Source organism: Pseudophryne corroboree, chromosome 6 (assembly GCF_028390025.1).
Source record: "Pseudophryne corroboree isolate aPseCor3 chromosome 6, aPseCor3.hap2, whole genome shotgun sequence".
In the NCBI taxonomy this organism is placed as follows: Eukaryota; Metazoa; Chordata; class Amphibia; order Anura; family Myobatrachidae; genus Pseudophryne; species Pseudophryne corroboree.
The window spans coordinates 274,210,564-274,237,162 of NC_086449.1; the positions used below are offsets into that span (position 1 = coordinate 274,210,564).

The 26,599-nt window shown below is 47.1% G+C and overlaps 1 protein-coding gene and 1 non-coding gene across 3 annotated transcripts in view; both read left to right on the forward strand.

Annotated features, from left to right (window-relative positions):
- Nucleotides 1-26,599, forward strand: part of MYEF2 (myelin expression factor 2) — a 58,031-nt gene that overhangs the window by 14,010 nt on the left and 17,422 nt on the right. For both annotated transcript variants that reach the window (XM_063926058.1, XM_063926057.1), the window contains 4 exons: nt 3,960-4,151; nt 4,981-5,134; nt 7,626-7,675; nt 7,776-7,836. In XM_063926058.1, the coding sequence (XP_063782128.1) occupies nt 3,960-4,151; nt 4,981-5,134; nt 7,626-7,675; nt 7,776-7,836 (457 nt within the window). The remainder of the gene's footprint in view (nt 1-3,959; nt 4,152-4,980; nt 5,135-7,625; nt 7,676-7,775; nt 7,837-26,599) is intronic.
- Nucleotides 20,614-20,733, forward strand: LOC134938766 (U5 spliceosomal RNA). Its single transcript, XR_010181251.1, has one exon. It is a non-coding gene; the product is annotated as a U5 spliceosomal RNA (small nuclear RNA).

Below are 26,599 nucleotides of genomic sequence, written 5' to 3' on the forward strand. Positions count from 1 at the left end.
GGTATATCGCAGAGGCCGGTTATAGCAGGTTGCTGGATGACCCATGCCATTCACATGTGGGCTACTCTGATTCAGGAGGGGCTCTCAGGGGCTATGCCTCTGGTCACTATGGTGACTCTCGAGCACTTTCCGGACACTGCGCGTTCTGTGTGACTCACTCAAGGAGATGGGGAATATTAATGCTAGAACTTCTGCCATGGCAGTGTCGGCGCGCAGGGCTTTGTGGTTGCGTCAGTGGATAGTGGACGCAGAATCAAAGCGTGGTGTGGAATCCCTCCCCTTTTAGGGGGAATGGCTCTTTGGAAATCCATATACCCAACTCAACCCCAAAGTCACTGCTGGGAAATCCACGTTTCTCCCGTCTGGGGCTCTGCCGGCTAGGCGTTCCTACCCGGGGCCACCTGTTCAGTCCTTTTGGTCTAACCGATTTCGTTCTAGGGCCAGAGGTGCCTCCAATGCAAATAGCACCAGAGGTAAGTCAAAAAGACCTGCAACCACTGATTCTCAGTGGAAGCAGACCTGGTGCTCTGTTCCTAAGTCCGCAGCATGACGGTGCCCACCCACCCCGAGTTGATCTCTAAGTGGGAGCCCGACTGTGTCACTTCAGCCGCATCTGGGAAAGCTCCTGCCAAGATAACTAGGTAAGGGACCTCAATTCTCAAGGCTACAAGCTGGAGTTCGACGGTGCTCCTCCCCAACGATTTTTCAAATCAAACTTACCAGCTTTGGAGGATACGCAGGTTAAATTACAACAGGCCATCCGAAAGTTGGTCCAGTCCCACGTCATTGTTCCAGTACTGATACGAGGCAGGGGTTATTACTCCAACCGGTTTGTGGTTCCAAATCCGGACGGCTCGTTACGGCCAATTTTGAATCTAAAGTCCTTGAATCCTTGCCTAAAGGTTTTCAGGTTCAAAATGGAATCCCTGAGGGCAGTGATTGCGTGTCTGGAAGAATAGGAGTTCCTGGTTTCCCTGGATAGCAAGGACGCCTACCTTCATATTCCAATTTGGCCACCTCATCAGGCTCTTCTGAGGTCTGCCCTACTGGGCGATCACTACCAGTTCCAGGCAATACCCTTTGGCCTGTCCATAGCTCCAAGGTTATTCATGAAGGTGATGGTGGAGATGATGGTCCAGGGGGTTAATGTTGTCCCTTACCTGGACGATCTTCTGATCAAAGCAAGATCCAGGGAGCTTTTGCTGCTCCATATCAACCACACTATCTAACTTCTGTCTCGCCATGGGTGGATTCTTAATCTACAGAAGGTCCACCTGGAACCGACTCAGCGGCTCCTGTTCTTGGGGATGTTACTGGATACCGTGGCTCAGAAGGTGTTCCTCCCGGAGGACAAGGAGAGAACACTTCAGGAGATGGTCCGCATGGTGCGCCGACCTGCTCGTGTATCCATCCATCTTTGCATCAGATTGTTGGGGAAGATGGTCGCCTCCTACGAGGCGATCCAATATGGAAGGTTCCATTCCAGAACATTTCAACTGAATCTCCTGAGCAAGTGGTCCGGATCACATCTACAAATGCACTGGATGATTCGGCTATCACCTCAGGCCAGGATTTCCCTCCTGTGGTGGCTGCAGTCCTCCAATCTCCTAGAAGGCTGGAGTTTCGCAATTTAGGATTGGACCCTCCTCACGACAGATGCGATTCGGCAAGGATGGGGTACTGTCACCCAAGGGGCGCAGTTCCAGGTCAGGTGGTCAGCCCACGAAGCCCTCCTTCCGATTAACATTCTGGAACTTTGGGCAATCTACAATACTCTGCTTCAGGCTTCTCCTCTGCTCAGGGATCACGTGATCCAAGTTCAGTCGGACAACGCCACTGCAGTGGCATACATCAGTTGGCAAGGGGGGACAAAAAGCAGAGCTTGCATGCGAGAGGTATTAAAGATACTCCTCTGGGCAGAAAGACATGCAAGAGCAATGTCTGCAATCTTCATTCCGGGAGTAGACAACTGGGAAGCGGACTTCCTCAGTCGTCACAACCTCCCACTTAGAGTGGGGACTGAAACCCTCAGGTGTTCCAGCAGATCACCCTCCGGTGGGGCTGCTTGCAGATGGACATGATGGCTTCTCATCTCAACAAGAAGCTTCACTGGTATTGCTCTCGAACCAGGGACCCTCAGGCGAGGGTAGTGGACGCACTGACGTCGCCTTGGCCTTACCGGCTGGTCTACCTGTTTCCTCCAATTCCGTTGCTCCCAAGGGTGCTCAAGCGAATCCGAAATCAGGGAATTCAGGCAATTGATTGCCCTGTATTGGCCTTGGAGGGCGTGGTACACTGATCTTCTGGACATGTCTGTCGAAGACCCTTGGCCTCTACCACTAAGAAGCAGTCTTCAACAAGGACCGTTCATCTACCCGGAGTTACGGCGACTTCGTTTGACGGCATGGAGGTTGAGCGGAACATCCTAGCTCACAAGGGCCTTTCCAAAAAGGTTATTGCTACCATGGTTCAGGCCAGGAAACCTGTGACGTCAAAACGCTATCATATCTGGAGAAGACGTCTTGGTGCAAGGAACGCACGTATCCACCTGCAGAGTTCCACTTGGGACGTTTATTTCGTTTCCTGCAGGCTGGTGTGGATAAGGGCTTGCGTCTGGGTTCCATTAAGGTCCAGATTTACGCTCCATTTTCTTCCAGAAGAAATTGTCCTTGTTGACAAAAGTTCAGACCTTCTTGCAAGGGGTACTCCACATACAACCTCCTTTTGTGTCTCCTATGGCGCCCTGGGATTTGAATGTGGTGTTGGAATTCCTACAGTCCTCCTGGTTTGAGCCTCTGATGACTGTAGAAGACAAGTACCTCACGTGGAAGGCAGTGATGTTACTGGCCCTGGCTTCTGCTAGGTGTGTCTCAGAATTTGGGGGGCCTTGTCGTGTAAAAGTCCATACTTGGTCTTTTATGAGGACAGAGCGGAGCTCAGCGCTAGGCAGCAGTTCCTGCCGAATGTTGTCTCTGCGTTTCACTTGAATAAACCTATTGTGGTTCTGACACTTCTGCTCCTCCGGAGGCATTCGATGCAGTGCGAGCCTTGAAGATCTATGTCAAGCGGACAGTTCGTATCAGAAAGACTGCTTCCTTGTTCATGCTCTATGATGTGCAGAAAAAGGGTTGGCTTAGGCTTACTATCCAGCAGGCCTATGTGTCGGCAGCCTTACCTGTTCCTAAGTCTCTGAAAGCCCACTCTACAAGATCTGTGGGCTCTTCCTGGGCGGCTGCCTGTGGAGTCTCGGCCTTGCAACTATGCCGAGCTGCTACCTGGTCGGGGAAGAAAACCTTTAAAGTGTTCTACAAGTTTGATACCCTGGCCAAAGAGGATACCCAGTTTGGGCAGGTGGTGCTGCAGCAGTCTCGGCACATTCCTGCCCGTTCTGGAAGCTTTGGGAGGTCCCCATCGTTAAGTCTCCCCAATATCCCTTATGGATGCTAGAGAAAATAGGATTTTAATTTACCTACTGGTTAATCCCTCTTCTCGTAGTCCATAAGGGATATTGGGCGCCTTCCTCAGTGCGTTGACTTTTCTGCAGGTTCTCTGTTATGTGGTAACCTGTTCAGCTCTTGCTGTTGTTACCAGCCGTTGCTGGTTGTTATATGTTCTTGGTGTGCTGGTGTTAAATCTCACCACTCTTTGTCATGTTCCCTCTCTCATATATGTCCTTTCTCCTTCGGGCACCGTTTTACCTATAACTGCCTGTGGGAGGGGCCATAGAGGGGAGGAGTCGGCACACCCAGTGAAGAAATTTAAAGTACACCGGCTCCTTTGGACCCCATCTATACCCTCATCGTACCAATTCTCCCCAATATCCCTTATGGACTATGAGAAAAGGATTTACCGGTAGGTAATTTAAAATCCTATTAACTCTTTTTTTTTTTTTAAATTCTATTTGTAATGCCTAAGCTGTTCCCTAAAAGATGTATTTGATATGCTTTTTATGTTTGCAGGATCCAGATGGAGAGCATGCGCGAAGAGTTCTGCAGCGTACTGGAGGGCCGTTTCCTGGGGGTCATAACACTGAAATGGGCCCTGGAATAATGAATCTCCCGCCTTCCATCGTTAACAATCCTAACATTCCTCCTGATATAATCAGCGCACTAAGAGCTGGGCGACTAGGAACAACAGTCTTTGTTGCCAATGTAGGTGTTAAAAAATCTAAGCTGTATATTACTAAGATGGCGTGCATGTTGCAGTACCTGCACTATTGTAACGTTTTATTATTTCTCTGTACAAATGGTTTTAAGGCATTAAACTTTAAATGTCTTTATTGTGCCCTTATGGGCCCTACACATATAAAGATCCGCCGCCAAGCTGCCTTACTGTGGATACGGTCGACGTGGGGGGGGGGGGGGGGGGGGGTGTTTCTTCACTCCATCCGGCTCCATTGAAGGGCAGGCAAATATGGACGAGATCGTCCATATTGGCCTGCATGCCCAGCCGAAGGGGCACCAGCGATGAACGAGTGCGGGGCCGCGCATCGTTCATCGCTGGTGACTCCGCACTCAAAGATATGAACGTTATCTCGTTCAATAATGAACGAGATCGTTCATATCTTTGAGGAATATCGGCCAGTGTGTAGGGCCTGGCCTATAAGACATCTGTTACTTTAACGGTCATCGGACCATTGTTGGAAATGGTAATTGTAGGATGCCCATGATCCATTCCCACAGATCTTTAATGTCCAATTAGGTCTGTACAGCTAAACACAACTGAACCATTAGATGGTAACCTAATGCTGCCAAATCATGCAGCAAATGGATGGCTAATTTGGTTTAGACTGCATTTGGCCTTAAATGTGGGTAAATGAACTATGGAACAGTCTGAAGATTGCTTTTAATCTCTCTAAACTGATGAGATCTAAAATGGTCTCACTATATGCTTCCTACAGGGGTGATTCTTTTTGTCTGCACTAGTGGCCATAAAACGGCAGCATTAATATACCTGTTATGGGAATGTTTCATCTTACAGCTGGACTTCAAAGTCGGATGGAAAAAACTAAAGGAAGTTTTCAGCATTGCTGGAAATGTGAAGAGAGCGGATATTAAAGAAGACAAAGATGGCAAAAGTCGTGGAATGGGGACTGTCACATTTGAACAAGCTATTGAGTCTGTGCAAGCAATCTGTATCCTTATGTAGAAGCTTTGTGATGAAGTGGGCATTGGAAGGCGAACTGTAAAATCTTGATATGTGCATTGCTTTATAAGAGTGATTGCATTGCTGTGCAGTTTGTTTTACATGTATGATGTACAGTTATTCTATGGCTCCAAACCTATTTTGTGCTTGGAATTTTGGGTAGTGCAAATTGTAATGTAATTCCATTTCCTCTGTTTAGGAAGCTGAATATTTAAATGTAAAACAAGCTATTTCAATACGAAAACATACCCTAAGCTCCAATCTTAAATTTCTACCCGGTACAATTTACACTGCTTATCAAGTATTTTTATTGATTTTTTTTCCAAGATTTCAAACAGACACAGACGGTGAGATTCAAATGATATATCACGCCCAATTTCTTTCTAAAATGATCTCCGTTATCGCGCATGTAGTAATCAGGTTTACTGAGTAAAGTGTTAGGTGCCTCACTACTCCGGGGGTAGCGAGCTGAAATAATTACACAACGTCCCTGAGGGCAGAAATAGAACGAGTGTGGAAAGGGGTGAAAAGAATTGAATCTCCCTCAAAGAAATACTAGCACAAAACATAACCACATTATCAAAAATAAATGAAAGGAAATAACAAATAGAAGAGCATATGTGTTCATCAAAATAGGAAATTGGCAACAAAAAAAATACATATAAATCAAATGGTATCTATAACAGTATATGTAATAAAGCGTAGGCTGAATGAGGGACAGAGGTAAAACAGAAACAGGACCTGGACGGAAAGTCATTGGAAGAATCTGCAAAAACATTATGGGATTCTTGCCATAATGACCAGATTTTTGTCAAACTTTGAGGGGTACTTTCTCTTCTGGTACATAAACTGCTCATGGGACACCTTAACGTTGGCTAACGCTATCCAGAAAGGGGGGGGGGTGTCCGATGCCATCCAAGCAGGGAGATGCAGACTCTGGCCAATGTTACAAAATTATACACATAAAGGAGCGGTGGGAGATTCCTCCAGGTCAAGACCAAAAACAAAAACACAAGTTCGTGGGGCTAGTAAAGGCAGGGTAATAACTGTAGTATGTGTAGAAACAACCACCCTAGCCCAAAACGGTTCCGGTATGAATGGTCGACCATGTTATGGTCGACAGTCATTAGGTCGACCACTATTGGTCGACACATGAAAAGGTCGACATGATTTTTAACTTTTTTTGGGTGTCGTTTTTTTCGTAAAGTGACTGGGAACCCCAATTAGTGCACCGCGTCCCCTCGCATGGCTCGCTTCGCTCGCCATGCTTCGGGCATGGTGCCTTCGCTCCGCTACCGCTTCGCTCGGCACAGATTACCGTTCCAATCGTAGTCCACATGGATCGTAAAGTATGGAAAAGTTCCCCAAAAGAAAAAAAAAGTTAAAATCATGTCGACCTTTTAACGTGTCGACCATGTGTCCATGTCGACCATGTCAATGTCGACCAATAATGGTCGACCTAATGACTGTCGACCATAACATGGTCGACCATGTGAACGGATACCGCCCAAAACATGGCCACACTAGGACTTTTTCACAGAAAATGGTAGAGGGAGCAGAACATTTAGGACATGAGTCTGAAGAGAACCCAAAAACGTTACTAAGCAGAGTCGGGGGTCCAATAGACACTATGCAAAATATATAATTTTATCTGAAGAAACCTTGCAAATGAATTTCGGAATGGATCCTACTTCAATTGAATTTACCCATCAGAAAGGACAGGAGCAGTTCCCCTCCACTGCGCACATAGCATGATGGAGCTGTAGGTACAACGTACACTACTTATTTTGGTATAAGAACAGTCTACTTGCTATACAGTCGCCCACCCTTGAACATCAGATGGGGTTCCTTGAAAGATGCAGTTTAGGATAGTTCCACACTCCTTATATTATGCACTTCTATCTATATCTATCCATAGGCATTTATGCCCTGCGCTACACCACTCTGGTGCAATAGGTATGTGATAACATTTTTTAAACAAAATAAATTGAAATAATAAAATCTGTACTTACAAAGTTAAATGCTCCAAAGCTGTATCCTAATTTTAACCTGTAAGTGGTAGTTCCAAGTTTTGCCTTATATGTTCAGCTTACAACTAGACCACTTTTTCCCTTCTGGATGGTCCTACAGTACACTCTCTCATTCTGAAGATTTAACATGACTGTTGCTATACATCTTTCTGGTGTGTAGCTTGTCTGCATACTGTATAGCAGCTTTATTGCCCTTAAGGTATGCTTGTACAAATATAGCTATGCTCATTGTGTCTATGACTAGGTTTTCGTGGTACGTACAGACGTTAACGTGTATATTCTCACCAGTGATCCAATCACTTTACCTTGTGCGATTGCTGATGTAATGTTTGTAGCTTACCTTTGGTTGCTACTTGCCTTCTTGAATATACATATTAAAATGTATTCAAACTCATTGTCTTTATAAAACTAGCTTAATTCAGATTTCATATTCCTTGACTGTTCTTCTAGCTATGTTCAATGGGCAATTTTTGTTTGATCGGCCGATGCATGTCAAAATGGTAAGTGCACTTGGAGTAAAAATGGAGAAAATACTACGAACTGAGTTAACTGGTTTTAGTACTTAGGGTTTTTAGTTATATTGTGTTTACTTTTTACCAGGATGATAAATCTATCCCCCCTGATGACTTCCATGCAGTTGAAAAGGCACCTCAGCTACCGCGTAAGTAAATAAAGGATAAATCTGTAAGCAGTGTATGCTACTTCTGATTTGGGGACTAGCAGATGGGTTTGTTAGCTTCAGCATTTTAGGCTTGCCTGTTCTTTATGGGTGCAGCATTATTTCTTTTTCATCCACTAGGGGTCACTGGAGTACTCTTGGGATATGGACGGCTTTAGCAAGAACAGGGCACTGAATATTTAAATTTAGAACACTCCACCCCTCCATATCCCAGAGTACCGGTGTTTTTTCTGTGCTCACAGCACTAACACGGCTTGTGTGGAGGTCCCACACTTAGTTGAATATTTTCATTTTTACCTTTAAATTTTTCCTTTTGCACTTAGCACATCCCTTCCCAGTTTCTGTAAAAACATGGGTCCGGGATAGTGCCGCTGCACGGAGGCAGCGCATGGCGTGTCGGTCCTCACAAAGAGCACCCCCACTGCCACACGCAGCTCACACCTTCTGGAAAGGCTGGACGGAGCTTACAGAAGAAGCTCCGTCATAGCCCTCGCTACATGCGGCACGACGAGCAAGGTATGCTGGGGGGGGTCAGGGCGGTCAGCTCACGCTGCCGCCCCGCTGTGTGGGGAAAGTGCTCCTTTACCGCCGGCCCGCCGCTGCTTACATACACCCGCCGCTGATTACAGGCGCCCGCTCCCGCCACTGACTACCCGGCCACCGCTGTACGAGGCCGCCCGAGCCAGCCGCTCTACACTGCCGTTGTCTACGGGGATACCGCTCGGAGCGGCCGCACGTCACTCAGACGCCGGCCGCTCTTCCGGACCGCAGCTTCCCGGCGCTATACACAGCGCTCCCTGCTTCCGCTAGGCTCCCGGCACCCGCTCCCGTCCGCTGCAGGTACATGAGGGGAGCAGTAGGGGGGAGAAGCTACCTCACAAGCAGCGCAGCTGCAGGGGGGGTGAGGGGGGAGTAAATGCCCATAGCAGCAGCACCATATAGCAAGGCTGCAGGGGTTAATAAGATAGCCTGTAACTAACTCCCTGTTTAAAAAGCTGAACAGCCTATCGGTGTAATAACCTAAACTATGTTTCTAACTGTAAGCATGGCAGCCATTTTTCTCTAACGTCCTAAGTGGATGCTGGGGACTCCGTAAGGACCATGGGGAATAGCGGCTCCGCAGGAGACTGGGCACATCTAAAGAAAGCTTTAGGACTATCTGGTGTGCACTGGCTCCTCCCCCTATGACCCTCCTCCAAGCCTCAGTTAGATCTCTGTGCCCGAACGAGAAGGGTGCACACTAGGGGCTCTCCTGAGCTTCTTAGTGAAAGTTTTAGATTAGGTTTTTTATTTTCAGTGAGACCTGCTGGCAACAGGCTCACTGCATCGAGGGACTAAGGGGAGAAGAAGCGAACTCGCCTGCGTGCAGAGTGGATTGGGCTTCTTAGGCTACTGGACATTAGCTCCAGAGGGACGATCACAGGCCCAGCTTGGATGGGTCCCAGAGCCGCGCCGCCGGCCCCCTTACAGAGCCAGAAGGCAGAAGAGGTCCGGAAAATCGGCGGCAGAAGACGTCCTGTCTTCAACAAGGTAGCGCACAGCACTGCAGCTGTGCGCCATTGCTCTCAGCACACTTCACACTTCGGTCACTGAGGGTGCAGGGCGCTGGGGGGGGGGGGGCGCCCTGAGACGCAATAAAAACACCTTGGATGGCAAAAAAAAATGCATCACATATAGCTCCTGGGCTATATGGATGCATTTAACCCCTGCCAGAATCCATAAAAAAGCAGGAGAAAAGTCCGCGAAAAAGGGGCGGAGCCTATCTCCTCAGCACACTGGCGCCATTTTCCCTTACAGCTCCGTTGGAGGGAAGCTCCCTGTCTCTCCCCTGCAGTCACTACACTACAGAAAGGGTTAAAAAAAGAGAGGGGAGCACTAATTAGGCGCAGTATTAACTATACAGCAGCTATAAGGGGAAAAACACTTATATAAGGCTATCCCTGTGTGTGTGTGTGTGTGTGTGTGTATATATATATATATATATATATATATATATATATATATATATATATATATATATATATATATATATATATATATATATAATATAGCGCGCTCTGGTGTGTGCTGGCAAACTCTCCCTCTGTCTCCCCAAAGGGCTAGTGGGGTCCTGTCCTCTATCAGAGCATTCCCTGTGTGTGTGCTGTATGTCGGTACTTTTGTGTCGACATGTATGAGGAGAAAAATGATGTGGAGACGGAGCAGATTGCCTGTAATAGTTATGTCACCCCCTAGGGGGTCGACACCTGAGTGGATGAACTGTTGGAAGGAATTACGTGACAGTGTCAGCTCTGTATAAAAGACAGTGGTTGACATGAGACAGCCGGCTACTCAGCTTGTGCCTGTCCAGACGTCTCATAGGCCGTCAGGGGCTCTAAAGCGCCCGTTACCTCAGATGGCAGATATAGACGCCGACACGGATACTGACTCCAGTGTCGACGGTGAAGAGACGAATGTGACTTCCAGTAGGGCCACACGTTACATGATTGAGGCAATGAAAAATGTTTTACACATTTCTGATAATACGAGTACCACCAAAAAAGGGGTATTATGTTCGGTGAGGAAAAACTACCTGTAGTTTTCCTGAATCTGAGAAATTAAATGAGGTGTGTGTGATGATGCGTGGGTTTCCCCCGATAACAACGGATAATTTCTAAAATGTTATTGGCATTATATCCTTTCCCGCCAGAGGTTAGGGTGCGTTGGGAAACACCCCCTAGGGGGGATAAAGCGCTCACACGCTTGTAAGGGCTCTACCTTCGCCTGAGATGGCCGCCCTTAAGGATCCTGCTGATAGAAAGCAGGAGGGTATCCTAAAAGGTATTTACACACATACTGGTGTTATACTGCGACCAGCAATCGCCTCAGCCTGGATGTGCAGTGCTGGGTTGGCGTGGTCGGATTCCCTGACTGAAAATATTGATACCCTAGATAGGGACAGTATATTTTTGCCTATAGAGCATTTAAAAGATGCATTTTTATATATGCGTGATGCACAGCGGAATATTTGCCGACTGGCATCAAGTCTAAGCGCGTTGTCCATTTCTACCAGTAGAGGGTTATGGACACGTCAGTGGTCAGGTGATGCGTATTCCAAACGGCATTTGGAAGTATTGCTTTATTAAGGGAGGAGTTATTTGGGGTCGGTCTTTCAGACCTGGTGGCCACGGCAACAGCTGGGAATTCCACGTTTGTACCCCAGGTCGCCTCTCAACATGAGAAGACGCCGTATTATCAGGCGCAGTCCTTTCGTGGACAAGCGGGCAAAAGGTTCCTCATTTCTGCCCCGTGACAGAGGGAGAGGAAAAAGGCTGCAGAAATCAGCCAGTTCCCAGGAACAGAAACCCTCTCCCGCCTCTGCCAAGCCCTCAGTATACGCTGGGGCTTTACAAGCAGAATCAGGCACGGTGGGGGGCCCGTCTCAATGAATTTCAGCGCGCAGTGGGCTCACTCGCAAGTAGACCCCTGGATCCTTCAGGTGGTATCTTAGGGGTACAAATTGGAATTCGAGACGTCTCCCCCTAGCCGGTTCCTAAAGTCGGCTTTACCGATGTCTCCTTCTGACAGGGAGACAGTTTTGGAAGCCATTCACAAGTTGTATTCCCAGCAGGTGATGATCAAGATACCCCTCCTGCAACAGGGAACGGGGTATTATTCCACACTGTTGTGGTACCGAAGCCGGACGGCTCGGTGAGACCGATTCTAAATCTAAAATCTTTGAACACTTACATACAGAGGTTCAAATTCAAGATTGAGTCACTCAGAGCAGTGATTGCGAACCTGGAAGAAGGGGACTACATGATGTCTCGGGACATCAAGGATGCTTACCTTCATGTCAAAATTTACCCTTCTCACCAAGGGTACCTCAGGTTTATGGTACAGAACTGTCACTATCGGTTCAGACGCTGCCGTATGGATGGTCCACGGCACCCCGGGTCTTTACCAAGGTAATGGCCGAAATGATGATATTCCTTCGAAGGAAGTGAATTTTAGTTATCCCTTACTGGGACAATTCCCTGATAAGGGTAAGATCCAGGGAACAGTTGGGGGTCGGTGTAGCACTATCTCAGGTAGTGTTGCGGCAGCACGATTGGATTCTCAATATTCCAAAATCGCACCTGGTTCCGACGACGTGTCTTCTGTTCCTAGGGATGATCCTGGACACAGTCCAGAAAAAGGTGTTTCTCCCGGAGGAGAAAGCCAGGGAGTTATCCGAGCTAGTCAGGAACCTCCTAAAACCGAGCAAAGTCTCAGTGCATCAATGCACAAGGGTTCTGGGTAAAATGGTGGCTTCCTACGAAGCAATCCCATTCGGCAGATTCCACGCAAGAACTTTCCAGTGGGACCTGCTGGACAAATGGTCCGGATCGCATCTTCAGATGCATCAGCGGATAACCCTGTCACCAAGGACAAGGGTGTCCCTCCTGTGGTGGTTGCAGAGTGCTCATCTTCTAGAGGGCCGCAGATTAGGCATTCAGGACTGGGTCCTGGTGACCACTGATGCCAGCCTGCGAGGCTGGGAAGCAGTCACACAGGGAAGGAATATCCAGGGCTTATGGTCAAGCCTGGAGACATCACTTCACATAAATATCCTGAAGCTAAGGGACATTTACAATGCTCTAAGCTTAGCAAGACCTCTGCTTCAAGGTCAGCCGGTGTTGATCCAGTCGGACAACATCACGGCAGTCACCCACGTAAACAGACAGGGTGGCACAAGAAGCAGGAGGGCAATGGCAGAAGCTGCAAGGATTCTTCGCTGGGCGGAAAATCATGTGATAGCACTGTCGGCAGTATTCATTCCGGGAGTGGACAACTGGGAAGCAGACTTCCTCAGCACGACCTCCACCCGGGAGAGTGGGGACTTCACCCAGAAGTCTTCCACATGATTAAAAACTCGACAGGTATTGCGCCAGGTCCAGGGACCCTCAGGCAATAATCTGTAGACGCTCTGGTAACACCGTGGGTGTACCAGTCAGGGTATGTGTTCCCTCCTCTGCCTCTCATACCCAAGGTACTGAGATTGATAAGATGGAGAGGAGTAAGCACTATAGACTTGGTAACCGGAACTTCAAGAGATGCTCACGGAGGATCCGTGGCCTCTACCTCTAAGAAGGGACCTGCTCCAGCAAGGACCCTGTCTGTTCCAAGACTTACCGCGGCTGCGTTTGACGGCATGGCGGTTGAACGCCGGATCCTGAAGGAAAAAAGGCATTCCGGATGAAGTCATCCCTATCCTGATCAAAGCCAGGAAGGATGTAACCGCAAAAACATTATCACCGCAATTGGCGAAAATATGTTGCGTGGTGCGAGGCCAGTAAGGCCCGACGGAGGAAATTCAACTGGGTCGATTCCTACATTTCCTGCAAACAGGAGTGTCTATGGGCCTGAAATTGGGGTCCATTAAGGTTCAAATTTCGGCCCTGTCAATTTTCTTCCAAAAAGAACTAGCTTCAGTCCCTGAAGTTCAGACGTTTGTAAAAGGGGTATTGCATATACAGCCTCCTTTTGTGCCTCCAGTGGCACTTTGGGATCTCAATGTAGTTTTGGGTTCTAAAAGTCACATTGGTTTGAACCACTTAAATCTGTGGAGTTAAAATATCTCACATGGAAAGTGGTCATGCTGTTGGCCCTGGCCTGGGCCAGGCACGTGTCAGAATTGGCGGCTTTATCCTGAAAAAGCCCTTATCTGATTTTCCATTCGGACAGGGTGGAATTGAGGACTCGTCCTCAGTTTCTCCCCAAGGTGGTTTCAGCGTCTCTAGTAGCCTGCGGCTACTAGGGACTTGGAGGCCTCCAAGTTGCTAGACGTTGTCAGTGCCCTGAAAATATATGTTTCCAGGACGGCTGGAGTCAGGAAATCTGACTCGCTGTTTATCCTGTGTGCACCCAACAAGCTGGGTGCTCCTGCTTCTAAGCAGACTATTGCTCGTTGGATTTGTAGTACAATTCAGCTTGCACATTCTGTGGCAGGCCTGCCACAGCCAAAAATCTGTAAATGCCCACTCCACAAGGAAGGTGGGCTCATCTTGGGCGGCTGCCCGAGGGGTCTCGGCTTTACAACTTTGCCGAGCAGCTACTTGGTCAGGAGCAAATACGTTTGTAAAATTCTACAAAATTGATATCCTGGCTGAGGAGGACCTGGAGTTCTCTCATTTGGTGCTGCAGAGTCATCCGCACTCTCCCGCCCGTTTGGGAGCTTTGGTATAATCCCCATGGTCCTTACGGAGTCCCCAGCATCCACTTAGGACGTTAGAGAAAATAAGAATTTACTTACCGATAATTCTATTTCTCATAGTCCGTAGTGGATGCTGGGCGCCCATCCCAAGTGCGGATTGTCTGCAATACTTGTACATAGTTATTGTTACAAAAATCGGGTTATTATTGTTGTGAGCCATCTTTCAGAGGCTCCTCTGTTATCATGCTGTTAACTGGGTTCAGATCACAGGTTATACGGTGTGATTGGTGTGGCTGGTATGAGTCTTACCCGGGATTCAAAATCCTTCCTTATTGTGTACGCTCGTCCGGGCACAGTATCCTAACTGAGGCTTGGAGGAGGGTCATAGGGGGAGGAGCCAGTGCACACCAGATAGTCCTAAAGCTTTCTTTAGATGTGCCCAGTCTCCTGCGGAGCCGCTATTCCCCATGGTCCTTACGGAGTCCCCAGCATCCACTACGGACTATGAGAAATAGAATTATCGGTAAGTAAATTCTTATTTTAACCATGCTTCCTTTTCTTTCTGATTCCAGAACATTCTTGTCCTACATCTCTACTCCACCAGATGGCGCAGGGGTGTTAGTGGGAATTTGGGATCAGATTTCATATAGTACTGGCCACGTGTACTGCACTGCGGCTATATAGAGATAGATAGATAGAGATAGATAGAGATAGATAGATAGAGATAGATAGAGATAGATAGAGATAGATAGAGATAGATAGAGATAGATAGAGATAGATAGAGATAGATAGAGATAGATAGAGATAGATAGAGATAGATAGAGATAGATAGAGATAGATAGAGATATATATATATATATATATATATATATATATATATATATATATATATATCTCTATCTCTATCTATCTCTCTCTATCTATTTACACACACCTTAGTACACTTTTACTGAGTCGTGCAAGTGTCTGTCTTTTGTATATTGTATTGTCTGTCTGCATAATGAGTAAGGCACCAGCATTCACTGCAAGGTCTGTAAGAGCTGATGGATCTACCACATGTACAGTATGTTTTGTGAAATCAGCTACAAACACAATTTCGGCTCCGGTTTCTAAGCCGGTTTCATCCCCGAACCCTCCATTGGAAATGCTAGCCAATGTCTTGGCTGGGTTGCAATCAGAATTGGCCACCGCTCGACAAGAGCGGGAAGCAAAAGATCTGAGTCTCCGGTGAGACCGCCAGAACTACCTGAGGGGTCTCAGCCTTGTCAAATGTCCAAGTCCACTTTGGGTAGATGGGATAAATTTAATTTGTCTTATGATTTACCCCAGCAGTCAGATAGTGAAGATTTTGACAGCCCAGGCATTGATAATCTCATCATAGCGGTGCGTCAGTCTTTGAAGTGTACAGAGACTGAGGAGCCTCTGACAAATGATGAAGTCGTATTTACTAATCGACAGATCTCCAATGTTTTCCTGTTTCGGAATCTCTTAATAAGATGTTAGTAGAAACACGGAAAAATTCGGATAAACTGTTTTCTATACCTCGCCGATTTAGGTCTCGTTACCCGTTTACAGAGTCTGTGACATCTACATGGGAGAATCCGCCAATGGTGAAATCGTCTGTGTCAAAAACTACCCTAAGTGACTATCACCTTATACTTCTCGCTGATCAAATCTGGGAAGCTGCTGAGTATCTATGTACAGCTTCTACTGACGTCTGTCAGCTCACTTCTCGCATTTCATCGTTGCTAGTTACGGCACGACGAGCACTCTGGCTGCGATCTTGGCAAGCGGAGGCAGAGGTTAAGAGAGGTATAGCGGCGTTACCTTATGGGGGCGAGAAGTTGTTTGGTCCTCGATTTGAACAAATGGTTTCTGAGGCCACGGGAGGGAAGTCTGTTTTCCTACCATTGCCTCCAACTGTACCTAGACAGAAATACTCTGGCCCGCCGTTCAAATCTTTTAGACCTCAGCCCTGTCGAGGCCGTGGTAGAAGAACAGCCACGCATGGCAGACGAGGACGTGGTTTCCAACAAACCAACACCAGTCGTCAGGACGCAAAGGTCACCGACAAGCCAGTGGCATGACTGGCTACCTGCCCATCTCTGTTCTCCGATTGTGGGAGCGCGCCTTCAGACGTTCCATTTGGCGTGGTTCCAGACATCCGCGGATGGGTGGATCCGCAATTTAGTGTTAAGAGGTTACAAAATAGAGTTCGACTGTCTTCCGCCACTGCGGTTTTTCAAGACAGGACTGCCTCTGTCGGACGACAAGAGGGCGGTTCTGCAGATTGCCATTCAGTCCCTACTGGATTCGGCAGTTTTGATTCCGATCCCTGTACACCGACTGGGTCAGGGTTGTTATTCCAGTCTGTTTGTGGTACCGAAGCCAGATGGCTCAGTCAGGCCAATATTGAACTTAAAGGGTCTCAATCGGTACGTAACTTACTACAGATTCAAGATGGAATTTCTGCGCTCAGTGATTGCAGGTTTAGAGCCAAAGGAATTCATGATTGCGCTAGATCTCAAGAATGCGTACTTACACATTCCGATTTGGCTGCCTCATCAGAGGTTCTTGCGGTTTGCAATACGCCAAAACCATTACCAGTTTCAGGCTCTACCGTTTGGCCTGTCGTCAGCGCCTCGGGTATTCACCAAAGTGATGTCTGTGATAGCTCATCTCAGATCCCTGGGAGTGACAATAGTTCCGTATTTGGACGATCTGCTCATCAAAGCTCCGTCTCAACAGATGCTCCTCCAACATGCGTTGCTGGTGTACAATGTACTAGTTCAGCACGGTTGGATTGTCAACTTCAAGAAATCACATATAATTCCGTCTCAACGACTTCATTGCCTAGGTATGATTCTCGATTCGGTAAATCAAAGAATTTACCTACCAGAACAGAAAGTACAGATTATTCGTCATCTGGTACGATTAGTGCTCAAGCCACGCACAGTCTCGGTACATTTGTACATTCGCCTCTTAGGCACAATGGTGGCGGCTTTCGATGCGCGTCAGTTCAGGAGATTTCACTCAACACAATCTAACCGCAGGGAAACGCTTCGGCGCCTGGAATTGGATAATTCTAACGACGGACGCGAGTCTCAGAGGTTGGGGAGCTGTAGTTCAAAATTGTCAGCTCCAGGATCTCTGGGTGGATCACGAAAGATTTCTGTCTATAAATGTCCTGGAACTCCGAACAATTTACGATGCGCTACGACAAGCAGTGCACATGCTTCGGTCTCAGCCTGTCCAGGTGCAGTCAGACAACGCGACGGTGGTCGCGTACATCAACAAACACGGAGGAACGAGAAGCCGCATAGCAATGCGGGAAGTAGCTCGAATCCTAAATTGGGCCGAGCATCACCAAGTGATATTGTCGGCAGTGTTCATTCCGGGACTGGACAACTGGGAGGCGGATTATCTCAGCCATCGGGATTTGCAGCCTGGAGAATGGGCATTAAATCCAGAAGTGTTTACAGGTTGGTCCAGAGATGGGGTTACCCTCAAGAGGACCTGATGGCATCTCGCCACAATCACCAAACGCCCCAGTATGTGTCCAGAACGAGAGATCCAAAAGCAGTGGCGGTGAATGCTCTCACAATTGCGTGGCTGTACAGCCTCGTGTATCTGTTTCCACCGTTGCCCCCTCTGTTGCTAAAACGGATCAAAAGAGTCCGCCACAGTCATATTAGTGGCGCCTCATTGGCCTCGGAGAGCTTGGTTCTCGGATCTCCGCGGACTACTCGCAGACGATCCTTGGCCGCTCCCACGATGTCCGGACTTGTTACCACAGGGTCCGTTCCTTTACCCCAATTTAGCGCGGCTGCGTTTAACGGGGTGGCTGGTGAGACCGCCCTCTTAAGAAGAGAGGGCATTCCAGAATCGGTTATACCAACCATGTTACGAGCTAGGAAGCCAGTTACGGCAGCTCATTATTACACAATTTGGCGTGCCTATATAGGTTGGTGTGAAGCTCAGAAGTTTCCGACTTCATCTTTCAGTTATCCCGTCTTTTGTTATTTCTACAGACTGGGTTAGATGGAGGTCTGCGGTTATGTACACTTAAGGTGCAGGTATCTGATTTGTCAAATTACTTTCAAAGTCGATTGCCGTCGGTACACACTTTTCTTTTTCATCCACTAGGGGTCACTGGAGTACTCTTGGGATATGGGCGGCGTAGCAGAACAAAGGCACTGAATATTTAAATTTAGAACTCTCCACCCCTCCATATCCCTAGAGTACCTCAGTGTACGAACCCAGTGTTTTTTCTGTGCTCAAAGCACTAACATCGGCTTGTGGGATTCCCACACTTGGATGGAAGATTTATTAATTTTTCATTTTGATTTTTTTTTTAATTTTACACTTAGCACATCCCTTCCCAGTTTCTGGAAAAACATGGGTCCGGGATGGTGCCGCTGCAAGGCAGCGCATGGCGTGTCGGTCCTCACAAAGAGCACCCTCACAGCCACAGGCAGCCCACTGTCTCCTGCAACAGCTGGACGGAGCTTACATAAAGAAGCCCCGTCACAGCCAGCAAGAAGTTATCAAAGACGAGCTGGACGGAGCTTACAGAAGAAGCCCCGTCACAGCCAGGAACAAGCTGGACAGAGCTTACAGAAAGGAGCCCCGTCGCAGCCAGGAACAAGATGACTTGAAAGCTGGACGGAGCTTACACAGAGAAGCCCCGTCGCAGCCTTGAATAGGAGGAAGGTAAGCTGGGGAACGGGACGGTCAGCGCAGGCTGCCGCCCCGCTAGGTGGGTCACAGTGAATGCCGCTTCCACGCACCGCCCGCCACAGCGCCCAGCCGCTACTTCTGAGACTCGCTCCAGACGGCAGCGCTACGTCCGCCCGTCCCAGCCGCTCCGTCCGGCCGACAACATCCACCCGCAGACGCTCACTAACAGCGTTAACAGGGTGACAACCGGGCCGCTGCTCAGTCCGACCGCCCAGCACCGCAGATGCCAGCCTCCCTGCAAGCCTCCCTGCAAGTCTTCCCGGCTGTTCCTGAGAAGACCGTGTTACAGGGGGGAAGGGGGGCGGTGGAATCGGGCGACTCACTGCTGAAAGGGTATGTAAAATACATATATAAACAGCAGTTACCGTATATACTCGAGTATAAGCCGACTTTTTCAGCACTTTTTTTTGTGCTGAAAAAGCCACCTCGGCTTATACTCGACAGTGACAGGCAGAGGCAGAGCAGTGTGAAGGAGGGACACGGAGCGCACAGCGCGCGGCTCTCCTGTGTCCCTCCTGCATCTCCGGCGGCAGCAGCGGCGGTTCTATTACAGGAAGTACCCGTTCGTGACCTCTGATCACGAACCGGCACTTCCTTTAATAGACCCGCCGCGGCCGCCGAAGATGCAGGAGGGACACAGGAGAGGCGCGTGCTGTGCGCTTCGTGTCCCTCCAGAAGACAGCGCGGGATCGACGGAGGGGTAAGTAACAACACTGTGGGGCATACCTGGCACTTGGGGAGGGAACGTATCTGGCAGCACTGTGGGGGCGTATCTGGCAGCACTGTGGGGGCGTATCTGGCAGCACTGTGGGGGCATATCTGGCAGCACTGTGGGGGCATATCTGGCAGCACTGTGGGGGCATATCTGGCAGCACTGTGGGGGCATATCTGGCAGCACTGTGGGGGCATATCTGGCAGCACTGTGGGGGCATATCTGGCAGCACTGTGGGGGCATATCTGGCAGCACTGTGGGGGCATATCTGGCAGCACTGTGGGGGCATATCTGGCAGCACTGTGGGGGCATATCTGGCAGCACTGTGGGGGCATATCTGGCAGCACTGAGGGCTGTGTACGGCTAGAGCTGCATTTCCCACCCTAGGCTTAAACTCGAGTCAATAAGTTTTCCCAGGTTTTTGTGGTAGAATTAGGTGCCTCGGCTTATATTCGGGTCGACTTATACTCGAGTATATACGGTATATATGCAGCCAGAGGTGACAGTAAATAATGCAGACATGTATTATAACCTGTCCTGTGATATCAGAATATTAATGATTATCATGTATAATAGGCTATTGAGCCTATATATATTAATATCTGTGATGATCACTGTATAATAGGCTATTGAGCCTATATTAATGTATGTGATTATCACTGTATAATAGGCTATTGAGCCTATATATTAATATCTGTAATTATCAAATAGGCTATTGAGCCTATATTAATGCTGTAAAATAGCCTATTGAGCATATATATATTAATGTCTGTAATTATCATAGGCTATTGAGCATATATATATATATATATATATATATATATATATATATATATATATATATATATATATATATATATATATATATTTATTCATAGAGCATGTGTTGTACCCATACTGTGATTATACTGTATAAGAGGCTATATTAACACTGAACAATTGTAACTTGTTCAGGTGATTATCACAGTCAGCATGGCAAAGGGGCCATTTTAACATGCTTCCTGTTGTTTTTCCAGTTTGTAATTCTGGAACATTCCTGCCCTACATCTCTAAGCCACCAGAGGCGCAGGGGTGTTAGTGGGAATTTGGTTCGGGTTTCACATGCCCATGTGAATTGCTTTTCACATAAAGAATACTCTGGTTTCTCTTCAGATCGAATAAAGCTTTCGCTTTTTACTACAGATTTCCGTTGAGAGAAACAACCATGAGTTTCATATAAATATGCTTTTCAGCAATAAAATATATATATATGATAATAACTTCAATAAGTTGTGCAAGTGTCTGTCCGTTGACTATTGTGGTGTCTGTCTGCATAGCGAGTAAGGCTCTAGCGCAGACTAAAAATTGCATTGGCAATTCAAATTAAAAGAGCGGTAACGGAGTCTCGGAAGTTACTCCGCCAGCACTAACGAGGGACAGTCTTTCCAAAGGGCCAATTTCCCTTTGGGTACCAGGGTGTTTATTTAACTGGTCTTATAATTTAATGCACGATTCTATGTCAAATCTCACACCGATAACTACGAGTGAGAAGGGTACATGAGTCCAGCACTCAGATAGTGCGGCCCAGTGAGTCAATGTCTACGTTTTTACAGAGACTAAGTAGACTCTAACCACTATTTAATCGTTTCCAAAATGACGCGATCCGCCATTGGTAAATGCGTCTGTGTCAAACATTATAAAGACCCAAGATACATTTGGGTCACTAGACTATGTATGGAAACAATAAACTGTTAAAAGAAGCTGCAGAGTATATCTGTAAAGCTTCTGCTAACGCCGGTTACTTCGATTCTCACTTTTCATAGTCGCTAGTTTAAGCGCGACAAGGCCAGAGCTTGTTTGGTCCTAAATTTGATATTCAGCCATTACCGCATCCAGTATCAAAATACTTGTGCCGGCGTTTAATCCCTTTAGACTTCAGTTTTTTCAAGGCGGTGGTACAAAACAGTCACGCCTTGTAACGACAGGACGCTACAGTCAGCAAGCCAGTGGCTTGATGACCTCTTAGGCCATCTCCATTTTCCAATGTGGAAGCGCGTCTTTACACGTTACATTTGCGGGGTTTCCAGACATCAACTCATGGATGTCTCGGCTATTTACAGATTAAAGGATAAGACTGCCTCTGTCGAACGGTTTGGCAGGTTGCCATTTAGTCTCAGCTAGTTTTCAGCTGTCTTTATAACCAGGCAGTAGTACACCAACAGTCAGGGTTACTTATTCCCCTCTGTTTGGGGTAACAAAACCAGACAGCTCCGTCGCAGTCTCAATCAGCAAGTCACTTAAGGCAGTTTGAAAATGGATTTTCTGCGGTTAGTATTTGCATATTGGAGCCACAAAATTGCATAATTTCACTTGATCTTCACAATGCGTATTTACCCATTCCGGTTTGGTCATCACAGGTTCTAGCGTTTGCAAAACGCCACAACCATTAACCATTTCAGGTCTACCATTTGGCTTCTTGTCAACGCCTCGGGTATTTACCAAAGTGATGTTGGTGATGGCTCATCTCAGAGACCTGCCAGTGACAATCGTTCCATACTTAGACGATCTGCTCATAAGAACTCTCTCAACAAAGTTCCTTTAACTTGCGCTACTAATGTATACTGCGGTGGCAGATCAAGTTCAAAAATCGCATCTAATTCCGTCTAAACGACGTCAATTCCTAGGTAAGATTATAAATACGGTAAATCGAAGACATTTACCTACTACACCAGCAAGAACAAATGTACATCTAGTAATTAGTGCAAAACACGCACACTAGCGGTACATTGCTGTATTCGCCTGTTAAGAATAATGATGTGTTTCAAAGCGATTTAGTTCGCCGGCCTTCACTCGCGTTTCCCACAGAGGGGCGAGGGTGTATATAATCTGGACGAGAGTCTCAGAGGTTCAGGAGTTGTAGTTAAAAAAGATCAGCGACAGAGGTTCTGAAACGGATCACGACAGATTGCTGTCGATAAATGTCCTGGAACTCCGTGCATTTTACAATGCACTACATGCTTCGCTTTCAGTCTGACCAACAGTCAGACAACGCAACGGGAGTTGCATACACAACAACCAGGGAGAACCAAGAAGCCGCATGGCAATGCGGCAGGTAACTCGAATCCTCAATTGCCCAGAACACCATTATGTGATGTCAACGGGGTTCATTCCGTGAGTGGACATCTGTTAGACAGATGATCTCACCCGTCAGGATTTAGATCCTGAAAACTGGACATTAAATCCAGAGGTGTTTCATATGTGAGTCCACAGAAGGGGGTTACCCTCAGGTATACATGATGGCATCTCGCCACAATTACAAAAGCTCAGTATGTGTACAAAACAACAGATCACAAGGGCAGTGGCGGTGGCGTCTCTCACATTCGTGTGGTCATTCAGCATCGTGTATCTGGCTCCACCATTTTCCGCTGCTCTCTCCGTTGCCAAAACGGATCATAAGACAGTTCGTCACAGTCATACTAGTGATATCTCATGGGTTTCGGAGAGCTTGCTTCTCGAATCTCCAAGGAATACTTGCACACGATCTTGGCCCGCTCATAATACGTCCAGCCTGTTACAACAGGGAACGTTCTTTTACCCATAGTTACCTATGTACCTATTACCTATGTACCGCAGCTGCGGTTGACGGGGTGAGGGTTCAGACCGCCCTCTTAAGAAAAGAAATAGGGCATTACAGTATTATACCAACCATGTTACGAGCTAGTAAGCCGCTTAAGGCAGCTCATTATTACAAAATTTGGTGTGCTTACATAGGTGGTAAAGCTCGGAAGTTTCCGACATCATCCTTCAAGTTACCCGTATTCTGTTAAACGGGGTGGGATGGAAAACTGCGTTTATCTGCACTGAGGGTGCAGGTATCTGTGTGGTCAACTTATTTTCAAAGACGTTTGACTCTATTGCGTCTGTACACACCTTTCTACAAGGTGTCATCAAAGTGCAGCCTCCATTTATCCCACCTACAGCGCCAGGTGACTTGAGGTTGGGTTCAGATTTCTTACAGTTTTCATATTTTGAACCCTTACAATAAATGGGGATTAAGTTTCTCACTTGGGAAAACATTTTTCTTCTAGCCTTAGCTTCGGCAAGGGTTTTGTTTTCATATTTGGGTGCCTTGTATTCCAAGCCACCGTATTTGAGTTTTCTCATGACAAAGCAGATCTTCGGACGAATTCCGCTTTCTTATTCTTCACATCAATAAACCAATAGTGGTTCCTGTGTTGACAGCACATTCTAGAATTCTGAATGTAGTACACGCATTACGCGTTTATATATGTTCCGAACGTCTACAGTACGTGATACGGATACGTTGTTTGTTCTCTATAATGCTGCCAACTGGGGTTAGCCAGTTTCTCAGCAGACATTATCCAGTGGGATAATAATGACTACAAGTCAGGCTTACTTTAAGGCTAAGTTACAATCGCCTACGTCAGTAATAGCTCATCCCACAGGTTCTGTGGGAATGTCAGACCCAGCGGGTCGTGGAGCGTCTACGACGCGGCTACATAGCCTTCAGTGCACCACGTTTGTGCACGTTTACACGTTATGAATGGTTGCGGCATCAGCATCTAGCTTTGGCTGCCTACTGTTACAAGTGTCAAACAGCTCTCCCGCCCACGAGGGAAGCTTTGGTACGTCCCAAGAGTACTCCAGTGACCCCTAGTGGATGAAAAAGAAAATAGGATTTTGGTACTTACCAGGTAAATCCTTTTCTTTGAATCCATAGGGGGCACTGGACGCCCACCCAGAGCAGTTTTACCTGGGTTGTTTTAAGCTCAGAGGAGCTTAGGGTAACACGTTTTACCTGGTTTGTATTAAGCTCAAAGGAGCTTATGGTAACACATTTTAACCGATTGGTTCAAACGATAAAGGTCTATCGGTTATGCTGTCAACTGTTTAGTTGACACTAACGTTATGGGTCAGCTTTGTTGTTGTCCGTTATGTTATAGGAATTCTCCATTGTCAACCTCTCTATAGTAGTTCGCTCAGTAAAAACACTGGGTTCGTACACTGAGGTACTCTAGGGATATGGAGGGGTGGAGAGTTCTAAATTTAAATATTCAGTGCCTTTGTTCTGCTACGCCGCCCATATCCCAAGAGTACTCCAGTGCCCCCTATGGATTCAAAGAAAAGGATTTACCTGGTAAGTACCAAAATCCTATTTTCTACAAGGTGTCCTCAGCGTACAGCCTCCATTCATTCCACCTACGGCTCCATGGGACTTGAATCTGGTTTTAGATTTCTTGCAGTCTTCATATTTTGAACCCTGACAGCAAGTGGATATAAAGTTCTCACTTGGAAAACAATTTTTCTTCTAGCCTTAGCTTCGGCAAGGCGTGTTTCAGATTTGGGTGCCTTGTCATGCAAGCCACCGTATTTGGTGTTTCATCATGACAGAGCGGAACTTCGGACGAATCCCGCTTTCTTACCAAAGGTAGTGTCATCTTTTCACATTAATCAACCAATAGTAGTTCCTGTGTTAACAGGACATTCTGGAACTCTGGATGTGGTACGCTCATTACGCGTTTATGTATCCCGAACGTCTACAGTTCGTAAGACGGATACGTTGTTTGTTCTCTATGATGCTGCCAAGATGGGTTGGCCAGCGTCTACGCAGACCTTATCCAGATGGATAAAACGGACTATACGTCAGGCTTACCTTCATGCTAGGTTACAGCCGCCTACATCAGTAACAGCTCATTCCACACGTTCTGTGGGAACTTCATGGGCCGCTGGTCGTGGAGCTTCCACGACGCAGCTTTGCCGTGCGGCTACATGATCATCAGTGCACACGTTTGTGCACTTTTACAAGTTTGATACGTTTGTGGCATCAGCATCTAGCTTTGGCAGCCTCGTGTTACAGGTGCCAAACAGCTCTCCCGCCCACGGGGGAAGCTTTGGTACGTCCCAAGAGTACTCCAGTGACCCCTAGTGGATGAAAAAGAAAATAGGATTTTGGTACTTACCAGGTAAATCCTTTTCTTTGAATCCATAGGGGGCACTGGACGCCCACCCAGAGCAGTTTTACCTGGGTTGTTTTAAGCTCAGAGGAGCTTAGGGTAACACGTTTTACCTGGTTTGTATTAAGCTCAAAGGAGCTTATGGTAACACATTTTAACCGATTGGTTCAAACGATAAAGGTCTATCGGTTATGCTGTCAACTGTTTAGTTGACACTAACGTTATGGGTCAGCTTTGTTGTTGTCCGTTATGTTATAGGAATTCTCCATTGTCAACCTCTCTAAAGTAGTTCGCTCAGTAAAAACACTGGGTTCGTACACTGAGGTACTCTAGGGATATGGAGGGGTGGAGAGTTCTAAATTTAAATATTCAGTGCCTTTGTTCTGCTACGCCGCCCATATCCCAAGAGTACTCCAGTGCCCCCTATGGATTCAAAGAAAAGGATTTACCTGGTAAGTACCAAAATCCTATTTTCTACAAGGTGTCCTCAGCGTACAGCCTCCATTCATTCCACCTACGGCTCCATGGGACTTGAATCTGGTTTTAGATTTCTTGCAGTCTTCATATTTTGAACCCTGACAGCAAGTGGATATAAAGTTCTCACTTGGAAAACAATTTTTCTTCTAGCCTTAGCTTCGGCAAGGCGTGTTTCAGATTTGGGTGCCTTGTCATGCAAGCCACCGTATTTGGTGTTTCATCATGACAGAGCGGAACTTCGGACGAATCCCGCGTTCTTACCAAAGGTAGTGTCATCTTTTCACATTAATCAACCAATAGTAGTTCCTGTGTTAACAGGACATTCTGGAACTCTGGATGTGGTACGCTCATTACGCGTTTATGTATCCCGAACGTCTACAGTTCGTAAGACGGATACGTTGTTTGTTCTCTATGATGCTGCCAAGATGGGTTGGCCAGCGTCTACGCAGACCTTATCCAGATGGATAAAACTGACTATACGTCAGGCTTACCTTCATGCTAGGTTACACCTGCCTACATCAGTAACAGCTCATTCCACACGTTCTGTGGGAACTTCATGGGCCGCTGGTCGTGGAGCTTCCACGACGCAGCTTTGCCGTGCGGCTACATGATCATCAGTGCACACGTTTGTGCACTTTTACAAGTTTGATACGTTTGTGGCATCAGCATCTAGCTTTGGCAGCATCG